This window comes from Globicephala melas, chromosome 17, assembly GCF_963455315.2.
Source record: "Globicephala melas chromosome 17, mGloMel1.2, whole genome shotgun sequence".
In the NCBI taxonomy this organism is placed as follows: Eukaryota; Metazoa; Chordata; class Mammalia; order Artiodactyla; family Delphinidae; genus Globicephala; species Globicephala melas.
In genome coordinates, this window is record NC_083330.1 from 5,947,625 (window position 1) to 5,959,667 (window position 12,043).

General features: G+C 37.6%; 1 protein-coding gene across 6 annotated transcripts in view; it reads left to right on the forward strand.

Annotated features, from left to right (window-relative positions):
• UBXN2B (UBX domain protein 2B) overlaps window positions 1–12,043 on the forward strand; it is a 42,171-nt gene that overhangs the window by 740 nt on the left and 29,388 nt on the right. For all 6 annotated transcript variants that reach the window (XR_009559483.2, XR_009559484.1, XM_060287007.1 and 3 more), the window contains exons 2-3: window positions 4,864–4,967; window positions 10,160–10,310. Coding sequence is in view for 4 of the 6 variants with exons in the window: in XM_060287007.1 (XP_060142990.1) it covers window positions 4,864–4,967; window positions 10,160–10,310 (255 nt within the window). In the remaining 2 variants the exon portion in view is untranslated. The remainder of the gene's footprint in view (window positions 1–4,863; window positions 4,968–10,159; window positions 10,311–12,043) is intronic.

Genomic DNA, 12,043 nt, shown 5'->3' on the forward strand with positions numbered 1-12,043 from the left:
CAAATCTTGCTCCGCCAGATGCGTCACACTACTCATTTTAGAGGTTTTTTTTTTAACTGTCTCTTTGTAAGATCATTGATAAAATTCAAAAAGTAAACATCTGTAGGGAGCTATAATTAAAAGTAAATGACATTCAATCCACAAGCCTTGGTAGAAAAGTTCTGTTACTTCATTGTTACACCTTCATTCTATTTCTTTGAACAAACATATCATGACCACCTGCCATGTAACAAACATACTGCTAAGCTCGGGAATGCAGAGATAAATAGGACCTCAAATCCACAGTTGGTGCTGGGACACTGTTGAAGGGCATAGAAGTATAAAAGACATTTCTACTTATTTTTTGCAGAAATAAGATACACATATTTAACAGAACATTTTGAGATGGAGTATGAATTAGTGCCAAAATAAGTAGGGCATAAAATGACAAATTTGGAGAATGGAGAGATTGGTGTCAGGTTAGGAGATGAACTCAATGTAGAGTTCCAGTGTTCATAGTCAGTTCAGATGCAGTAAACAGAATCAAGGGGCAGGAAGGTCTCATCCACCTCGTATTTTCTGCTGAAGACCGGTATCACTAAGAGGCAGCACGGACTGTCAGGGAAAAAGTGGAGTTTCTGGTCAGAACAACTTCGGTTTGCATCTCGACCCTGACACTTAATAGTTATGTGAATATCGGAAAAATGTCTTAACCTCTCTGATCCTCAGTGTCTTTATCTGTAAACTAGAGGTGATGGTGGTGTCAAGGATGAAATAAAGAAATGTCTATAAAGTGTCTGTTCAATCCCATGTTATCCTGGATCAGACTTGCTTAGTAAATATTTGGTTCTTTTTCCCTTAAAGGAGAAAAATACTATAACTTTCACTGGTTAGTCCATGCTAATGCTATTAAACTTAAAACTATGTGACTTAATATCCTTTCTCTAATTTAAATCTATTTTGTCTTTTTATGTGAAAAATGAGAACAGCTTGGTTAATGATCACCTGATACTTGACAAATTTATACTTCATCCACTGGATTAAGATATGATAAATTGTTGGAGATATTGTGGTAGATGTCGCCAATTGTGAAAATTCCTTCCTTTCCACCATCAATTAGAAAATAGGGTTTTTTGGGGTTTTTTTAATTCCATCCCCTGTCTACTTCCCGGTAGGTAGTTTCAAGTAGATAACTGATTTTTTATGAATGTGATTTGGAATATCAAATACACTAAGTATTCATAGTGTTTCCCTTAGAATTTAATAAGAATGTGAAGAATTTGCAGAGAAACCTGAAAACAACCAAGTGATGGCATGTGAAGAAATAGAGTATCAAAGATTTAAAAGAATTGGATAATGTTGTCTCCCCAGCTGGTTTCTTGGATACTGATTATTTGGGGATTATTTTATTGTTTAATCTAGCCATGTTTATTTGAAGACTTACCCACTTGGTTCAGTTTTCAGTAGATACTCCTGAACTTTCCTGACAACTCGCTCTGAGAGTCTTTCACAGTATAATTGGAAATAGCAAAAGTACCACTGAGTACCTGTTTCTTAGCTGCCATGCGGCGTAGGGTTTGTCGGCATCTACGTTAGGAGAGATTTCCTCATTCACCTCAAGAGGAAAGATGGATCGTCATCTCCCAAAAGCCTCCCAGCAGCGTGAGCCTCTGACTCACAAATTCAGAAATCTCCCATGGATCTCAAACTGAGAGCAGATCTTAGGTCCTTTCCTCCTCCAAAATTGGGAACATGCAGTGGGAAAGTTTGGTATAGGATTGTTAGTGACAGTACTCACCCCCAAAACCTCAGTGTCCGTTAGTGTTTGTGAACATTTTCAGAGCCCTTTGTCTCTTCTCATGCCCCTCAGTCCATCCACATAACGGGGTTAACAGTTAAGGTATTTGATCGTATGCTTCTGTCCCAGGTTTCCTCCAGAATGATATCAAAAGAAAAAGATTTCTGTTTTTATTTCTTTGTTTCCATAGAGGTTGGACTTGAGGAGAATTGGGGCTAATAACTTCAGTACTTCCTAGGGTTCAGAGTGGGCTTTGGGTGGGGCAGAGAGGGGAGTTCTATCAGTAAGAAAAGTGTACAGATGTCTGGCACTGTGTTGCACTTGTCACAAGTACCCTCGTCCTGTTGATGTCAGCTTCCCATATCGTTGGTTTTCAATTTTAACATACATCAGAGTCACCTGGAAGGCTTGTTTAAGCACGGACACCAGACCCCACCCCTGATTTTCTAAATCACTTGGTCTAGGTTGGGGTTTGAGCATCTGCAGTTTTCAAGGGTCCCCAGGTGATGCTGATGTTGCTTTTCTAGATTGAAACATCTGTGTTATACCTTCTGGCAGTTGTCCCTCTAAGACTGGGAATTCCAGTACGTTTAATCTTTTGTATATATTTGATGTTCTCACCCACAATTTCAGGTTCTTTTCTCACATTCTTCTCATTTCAAATTCTAGAGAAAAGATTATCAGGACTTACCTACTTTATTCTCTCTGTGTAATTGAAATATCTTCATAATCCAGTTGTTTAGCTCATGGAAGTCTGTCCTGGTAATTCACAGTGCCATCTTTACTTCACAGAGCACACATTTTTATCTCTTTATTTGACTGAGATTTTGTTGTTGTTTTCTACTGGTTTTAACCAGTGCATCAGTTAATTTCCTCTTCTGATGTGGTGTCATTTGCTATGTCAAATAATATAGATTAACTTTATTTAAAATATTTGCTTATGAACTTATGGCATATGATGCTTCAGGTACATCATGGATCCTGGCATTAATTCCCTCTAAATATCATTCATTTTCCTCTAAGTCAATGATGTACTGGTGACAACTTGGCCCTTTCAGCTAGGTGGGCTCCCTGCTGTAATGTAATTTTCTCCATATTCCTATTTTGTTAATATATATTCCGCATTCCATGGAGTCAAAAGGCATTGTTTGCATTATTCATCTATTTGATAGAAGATTATTTGATTTACAGGGTTTATTCAAATCATCTTAAAGCAAAAAACAAGGTCCAAAACGATAGCAAATATAATCTCAGTTTTTAAATCTATAACATTATCTGTGTCTCTTTATGATTCATGTTGAGTTGTAGTCTACATAATTCAACAAGAATTTGTTGGGTGCCTGTCATGTGCTATGTTAAAAACAATTTGGGAAACCTAAATTATAGTGGGGGGGATGAAATAGTAAGAAAAGTACACAAGTGATGACAATGTAATGTTTAATATAAATGTGCTATGAGGATTTGGAAAAGAAATACCACTTTAGTTAAGAAAATTAGAAAAGGCTTCTTGAAGGATGGCTGAAATGGCCCTTTGACATACAGATAACATTTTCATTGATGGGAATAGGAATAGCATAAAAGTAATTCATAGAGCAATATTATCAGCTCATGAGGAAATCCATAAAGGAATACGGTTTTGAAGAAATTTCAGGGAGGTAAAAATTTCTGAAAACTTTGGGCCGAAGTAGTCAGAGTGTCTGTCTGTCTCTGCCTCTGTCTCTTCTCATTTGTTTTGTGGTGGGTTTTTTGTTTTGTTTTGTTTTCTCCTTTTGGAGAGGATAAGTAGGAAAAGACCATAGGAGATATATAGATAACACTGCAGGAAGAAAAGAAACCTTGGGGAAAATGAAACACTGACACAGTCATTGCTGAGCATTTTTTAATAATATCTTGTCGGAGCACTTGCCTTGTGCTTCACATACATTACGTAATACCTCTAAGGTATTGTTTTAATAGGCATTAAAAGATGAGGGAACTAAGGCTCAGAGAAGTTAAATAATTTGCCCAAGCTCACACAGTAAGAGCCTAAGTTAGGATTTTAATGAGTCCTTTTAGGCTACATAGCACTTTTATAATTAGGATTTCCTGCAAAATTGCCATGTTAGAAATATGAAAGTTGACATATGTGTATGGGGTGGAGGTAAAAAATTAGGTGGGAAAAATAAAGACTCATTTTTGTTTTCTTGTGTGCATATTTTTCTTTTCCTACTGAGGAAAGAATCCCTGGAGATAGTTTTTATATTTCTCATGTTTCAATAAGGAGCACTTCATCTGGGTTTTGGGGGGATTGGGGGATTTTTTTTGTCTTTTTTTTTTTTAATTTTCCAAAGATTATGGTCATGCCAATTATAATTAAATAGCCACAAGGGGCATAAAGGAAAGTTTTTGAGTTGTCCAAGAAAGTCAGAAGTGGGAACAAAATAACTTATATGATAATGAAATATTTTGATAATTTCTTAAAATTCCAGTTTCAAAAACCATGCTTTGTTTATTTCATTTTGAAGATATCCAGCCATATATCTATAAAGCATAATTTGGTAATATTGCTTTCTAAAAGTTATATAAACTGTATATATCATTCATTGAAATGAAGCTCATTTTCCTAAACTTGATGAAATTTATATGTCTGGTAAACTTTTAAGTAGAATAATTTTGGAATTGTTTCATGTACTCAGATTTTGAAAACTTGAACAGCTAAGTGAAATATTTTTATGGGATCTGATGAGAGCAAACTGACATTAGTGTGAAACATCTTCAAGTATTTTTAAAAGAATTGTAGGTCCAACTTTGAAAATGATCTGTTACCAAATGGTTTTTGAAACTGTTGAATAGTTCATTGAAAGTAATTAAACAATTATTGTAACTTTAATTTATTCTATATGTGGCATTTTTGGTTCATTTTATAAATGAGAAATGCAGCAGTTTTATTTTGGAAGGGAGTCATCTTCTGAAATGGCAGCCTTCATTTTTAATTAGACATCTTTACTACTCAGTTACAAGTTAATTTTCTACTCATAACTTGTCATTGTGTAGAAGGGTTTATTTCTAGTGTTTTTATACTTTATGACAAATCTGTTATTCTGTAGTTGGCCTTGGCAGAATTATATGAAGATGAAGTGAAATGCAAAGCTTCCAAATCTGATAGACCTCACGCTACAGCCTTTAAAAGCCCACGAACAACACCTCAAAGGTAAGTTTTGTTTTGGTTTTTAAACTTGTATCCCTTTTTAGTTCACTAATCCCACATTATTTTACATGGTCCTGGGAATTTATTTTTAACTATAACTTCTTAAAATAAATGTTTTTTAGATACTATTTCTGAAACTTTAATAGTCAGAAAGCCAGAAGAAACTTATGGGAAAATTATCTTAAATACTTAATATTTTGATAGACATTACATAGCATAATATACTGAATAGTATTTTTCTTGGGCACCGTGATTCTTTTTTGAGTCATTGGACTCATTGAGGATTTGATGAAAGTCATACCCCCTCTCCCCCAGAGCAAGACTTATGTACAATTTTGTCAGTCGTTTTTAAGGGTTTGTGTGTTTCTTAAAGCCCATCCATGGAGTCCTTCATTTAAGAATCTATAACTTCAGGAATCTGTCTTTCCTTCTGTTGGGTGATGACCCATCTAATAGTGATCTTCTAGATAGTATTTACTATTGTTAAAATCCCTGAACTATAAAAACAACCAACAGTGAAGTCTTAAGAGATGAGAACCAGGTATATTTTATTGTCATGAGTTTTCTTGTTTCCAGGAATGTTTTCCTCAATGTCCCTTTAGTACTGCAAATCTCATTACTGGGGAGAAACTTGAATTTTCCCATTATATCTCATTTTCAGAAAGTCTGTTCTTTTATCAAAAGTTGAAAAATTCACTGGAAGTTATTCTTTCTTTTTTGTTTGTCACTAGTCTACCTTCTTTCTTTCTGTAGGGGAGGTAAAATGACATCCCTTTCTGGACCTGGATGGAAAGAAAGAATAATATTTATAATTTTCACCCCACCTTTTTATTTTACAAATTTTAAAATCCATAGATAATCAAAGATAAAGACAATGAATATATGCCGTGTCTGCTCCGATATTCACCAGTTGTTAACATGTTGTATACAGCAGTACATTGGTGCACACGCTGTCTTTTGCTCAACCATCTGGAAGTAAATTACAGCCATCATAGCATTTCATCCCGAGAGGCTTCAGCCTGCACCCCCTAAGAAGAAGCCCACACTCCTTTATAACCTTGATAACATATCACACCTTAGAAAATGAGCACTAGTTGCGTAAGTCATTTAATCCGTAGTCTATGGTCAGGTACTCTTAGAGCCTTTTGGGTTTAGGATCCAGCCAAGGGCCATGCATTCCACTCATGATGCCTGTTTGGTATCTGAATCCAGAGCACTTTTCCCAACCTTTCTGTTGTCTGCATTTAGCTCATCTATATAATCTAAAGCTTATTACGTGGACTTTGAAGAGCCGGGGCCAGATGTCTTTTAAAATGTGCCACATTCAGGGTCATTGTTTCCTCACAATTAGATTCTTGTTAAACGTATTTGTTAAGAACACTAGTTAGTGATGTTTTCTGCTATGTATTATATCACATCAGGAGCCATATGGTTTCAGGTTTTCCCACTATTGGTGCTATGTTCACTTGGTTAAGGTGCTGACCACCACCCCACTCCATTGGAAGATACAGTTTTTCCTTTATAATCTGCAGGTTGGTATCTTGGCACTGTTTGAATATCCTTCCCTTTCATTTAATTCTTATTTAATATGTATGTTTGTGTATGTGTGTATGCCTATACACACATACATAGACATATATGTATATAATATTTTGTATTTTAACTGCTTCCTTAATCTATACACTCTCTGAAATTTTGAAAGAGCTCAAAATATTAATGTACCAAAGTTTTACTCATTAACTATTTGGCCACTGTTCCCCAGTTTGAACAGATTTTGAATGACTTAATTTGTTGGTATAACAAATCAAAATATTTGACTTCTTAAAATAAGATTAGTGTATTAATATTTTCCTTGCTCTTCAAATATAATCCTTGAGATATTTCAATGAGTGGTTTTTTCTCTTTTATTTTATGCTATCTGAAACAGTGTTGCCATTAACAGTTATAATTTGATAATGCAATTTTTAAGGACTTTGTGCCTCAGATTTGACTTCTAGAATTATTTACATATCCAAAAAGAGGCGCTGCCTTAAATATATTGGTTGATGCTTATACTATGTTTAATCTGCTTAAAATACAATGTGAAGCAGATTATTGGCAATGTTTTCTTCTTGCGAAGCGTGATATTTTCGAATGCTAAGTATGCAGTTCCCTTGACTTCACATTCAGCATTGACATCTGCCGGGTTTCATTGCATGTCTACCGCTCTGTCTGGTACAGAAAACAGTCTTAATTAATGGTCCACCTTCTTGGACAACATTAGATATCAAAACATTCATCTGTTCATTGTCATTTTAAGTCACTGTGTACATAATGTGAAACTTAAGTACTCTAGACGTAGTGTGACCTATTTTTAATTTACAAGAGGAGGGGCAGGATCTACAGAAAAACTCACAGAAGTTAGCCTGACAGCTGCTTTTACATATTCATCCACAGAAGCTTCTCTGTCACAAATAGAACTTTAAAAATGTGAGTCTTCTTGTCCAAAAATGTAAGAACTTAAAAAAAAATGTCCCCTACAAGTCATGAGACACTAGTATGGTTTTGAGAATTCAGTAAGTCTATCAGATGTCTAGCACAGTGTCGGTACCTAGCTGGGGCTTAAAAGGTTATTAGGATGTGGGTAGGCACAGAAGACAAGGAACAAAATAGGCCCAGAAGAAAAAATAATAAAAATGCCAAGAGCGAGCCAGAAAGGAGCAGCAGAACTTGAGTAGCCTCGTGGCAGGTGAGGCTGGGTGGGCGGGGTGCTGCCGTGTGTGCTTCGTGCACGTGGAGCCCCAGCCTTCGCCCAGAGCCCCTCTCCGGGAAGGGCCGCGAGCTTGGTTTAAGGCTTTGTATTACTGTCTTGAAATTCTCAATGCACTTTGAGCAAGGAGACTCCTACCTTCATTTTGCCGCCGGCCCACACATTATGCATCCAGTCCTGCATGCAGCCACATCACGGCCAGCCTTGACAGCCAAGGAGAGCTGCTCTTGTGCGCAAGGCGGGGGAAAGCCAGTGTATGTTTTTCACTGTAGCTTTTACCATAAAAACTATAGTAGAGCGGTAGAGCTTTGATTCTAGACATAGACACACCTCAGTTTTCTATCTTTTTTTCTCTCTGTTCTGATAAGGTTTTGCCTGTGGACAAGTGTTTTTAATTCCCTAAGCTTCAGTTTTCTTATTTGGAAAGTGGGGATAATGCCATTGTTATGAGGATTAAATGAGCAGTTGATAAATGTTGGTTATTATTATTATACTTCTGGTAAAGTAGGTCTGGCAGTACCGTATAAGATAAATAGCAATGGGAAGAACAAACTAAGGAGACAAATCAAGAAGAAGACAGCTGCAGTAATCCAGAGAATGTGGGCATGAAATTTGAGGTTAGGATGGTGTCAGTGGAATGGAGCAGAAAGGGGTGAAACTGGTGTGGGATACTTTCAAGGAATTGATTGTAGAAACGTGATGACGTGGAATATAGAGAGTAAGTGAACGGGAAAGAGGGAAGACTGAAAGCTTCTTAATCTGGTATCCAGGGAAAATGTGATCATTAATGGGAAGAGATGAACTGGATTCAAGTAGGTGCTTTTCAGTTCAGCACCAGGCCGTAAGTAAGAAGGTCTAAAGACATACATTTGAGAGTCCTCTGTATAGAGAAGGTTGCTATCTATGGGAGTGGACAGACGTTGATGATCAGATGAATTTAAATAGAGAAGGAGAGTCAAGTATATAGGCATACTTATGAAAGAGGAGAAGGATGGATTGTGGAAAACAATAAAACTTCTAGAAGAAAATAGACCCTGAGGTAGGCAAAGATTTCTTATACCGGTAATAAAAAATCAGTGACCATAAAGAAGTTAGTAAATCTTTTCCTACGTCAGGTTTTGCCTGTAAGGTCTTTCTCACCAAGGCTGAGAAAAAGGAACTCTATCGTTGTACTTTGCCAGATCAGGGACAGGAGACAGGAGGGAAGGGGCTCCAACAGGAGGAGCTGCAGCAGGAAGCTTTGCTTCCCCTCCCCTCCCCTCCCCTCCCCTTCCTTTCTCAGTGCTGCCATTTAAGGCATCTGCTATCAAGCGCCTTCTAACGCTGACCCCTGTCGTAAGAGCCAGCCATGGCAGTGTTCGGCCTTGCTTGTCTGTACTGGGCCCTCTGAGTATCCGCTGGGCAGGAAGGCTTCCAGACGCTCCTGCTCTGGGTGAACTTAGTCCTCAGTGTACTTGACCAGAGCGCTAGCAGCTGGATCCATCCCACCCCACCCTCAGTAGTTGTGAGCTGGCCTGTTAGTGGGGTTCTGCTGGTGTCCATTGTTCTCCGTGTAGATCTTTCTTCCACTTACAGTGAATTGAGAGCTGAGCTGCCCTTCCCTTTCCTGTTTAGTTTTGCATATACTAATTTTGGGAAAGTCTTGAAGGTGACTTCTGTTCCTAGTCTCCAGTGCTGATATAATTTTCCCCCTTTGTTTTGTGAGTCAGTTCAGTGGAAATTAGGAACTGAATTGGAGGGTATCGGTAGTCAAGGATATGAGCTTTGATTGTCACCTTATTCTGGAAGTCTCCATGTTGATATTTCATTGGTTATATTTTCTGATATTCTTGATTGTAAAAAATCTTGAAAGATAAAATAGGTTACTAGTTTATGTGAAGGAAATGTTTATATTTCCTAGGACCATTATGAAATAGAAAAGAATAGAGAAATGATTCACTACATAGTTAACACTGAGAAAATTGTTTGTGGTCTAAGTTATTTACCTTTAACACAGGGAGGTTATAATTTTTCAATCAGAACTCTCTGAGGAGTAAACTCTATGTGTAGCCCTATGGTCTAGATTTAGATATTTACAGCATCTAAATATAGAAGTCTCTTCACTGACCAGGTCGTACTGAATGTGGATTCCTCGGGGGGAGAGGCTTAGCTTCTGGTTGTCAGCTGTCAAAGAGATCCATGTGATAGATGAGCAGTTACAGAGGGTAAGTGAGGAAGAAACAAACTAGTCAGTTCTCAGGTGGGATGCTGAATTTGCTACCAAATCTCTGCAAACTGTTGATACTACTTAATTCCTTAATCCCGTTTTTAAAATTAAATATTTCCACAAAGGCCTTAGAAATGGCTCTCTTTAAATAAAAGTCATTTCCTAAGACTGTGTAGCTTTTTGCCTTAAAGTAGTTTATGTTTGTATTCTGTCTTTATTCATGAACTGTAATGTTTAAAGGTTCTATTCAAGTGAACATGAATGCAGTGGATTACATATAGTTCGACCTTCAACTGGGAAAATTGTGAATGAACTTTTCAAAGAGGCAAGGGAACATGGGGCTGTCCCTCTGAATGAAGCCACAAGAGCTTCGAGTGATGACAAATCTAAGGTAAGGGCTGAATTTTTTAAACTAAATATGCTATTGGGACTTCCCTGGTGGTCCAGTGGTTGACTCCAAGCTTCCACTGCAGGCGGCATGGTCAGGGAACTAAGTTCCCACATGCCGCCCAGCGTGGCCAAGGAATAAAATAAATAAATAAAATATAAAATATAAAAGCAATATAACATTAAAGTTTAAAAAAAAACTAAATTTGCTGTTTATATATTTGATCTCCTAAAGATTTTTATATTAGTTGCAAACGTTGTTTTTCTAACTGTATATTTATTTCAAATATTTGTTTTATTTTTCTAAGTCTATATAATCTTTCTACTAATGGTCGAAAGTTGAGGCAGTTTCTTAACATTTCTATAAAACTTCTCTGTTTACCTTTTTATCTTGAAATAATTATAGAGTCACAGTAATTTGCCAAAGAATGAAGAGAGGTCTTATGCACCTTTCACCCAGTTTCCCCCAGCGGTTGTTACATAATTATAGTTCAGTCCCAAAGGTAGGAATTTAACCTCGGTGCAGGGTTTGTGTGTAGGTCTGTGTCATTTTATCACAGGTGTAGGTTTGTGTAGTGACCTCCTCGAGCTGGATGCTCTCCATCATCACGACAGTCTCCTCTTGGTGGCCCCCTTTAGAGTCACTGCCACCGACCCCGCCCTCAATAGACCTCCGGCCACCACTAATCTGTTCTCCATCTCTGTAATTTTGTAATATCGAGAATGTTATACAAATAGAATCGTACAGTATGTGACCTTTTAGGAGTAGCTTTTTTTCCACTCTGCTTAAGCCCTTGAGATCCATCAGTTATTGAGTGTATCAGTAGATTCTTCTTTCTTATTCCTGAGTAGCGCTCATGGCGTGGATGTACCACCGTTTGTTAACTCTTCACTTATTGAGGGAAATTTTAGGTGTTTCTAGTTTTTGGCCATTAGAAATATAGCTACTGGGACTTCCCTGGTGGCGCATTGGTTAGGACTCCGTGCTCCCAATGCAGGGGGCCCGGGTTCAATCCCTGGCTAGGAACTAGATCCCACATGCATGCCACAACTAAGAGATCGCATGCCTCAACTAAGGAGCTGGCACGCCGCAACTAAGGAGCCCACCTGCCATAACTAAGACCCGGCACAACTAACGAAATGGATAGAAAGATAGAGAGAGAGAAAAGGAAGGAAGGAAGGAAGGAAGGCAGACATATAGCTGCTGTGAGCACTCTTGTTTTGTATGTAAATTAGTTTTTATTTCTTTGGGATAAATGCCTAGAAGTGCAGCTGCCTGGTTGAAGGGTACGTATATGTTTATACATATACATACTGCCAAACCGTTTTCCACCGTGTAGGAGGGATCTGGTTTCTCCACATCCTTGCCAGCATTTGGTAATATCACTGTTTATAATTTTAGCCATTTTGATAGGTGTGTGGTGATAACTCACTGTGGTTTTGATTTGCATTTTCTTAATGGCTAATCATGTTCATTTGCATTTTCCTAATGGCTAGTGATATTGAACATCTTTTCATGTGTTTATTTGCCATTATCTTTATTATCCTCTTCAGTAGACGGACTTTTGCCCATTTTCTAGTTGGATTGTTTGTTTTGTTACTGTTGACTTTTGAGAGTTCTGTATATATTTTAATAGGTATGAGTCCTTGGTCAGATATATGGTCTGCAGATAGTTTCTCCTGGACTGTAGCTTGTCTTTTCATCCTCTTACCAGGATTTGTTACGGAGCAAAAGTT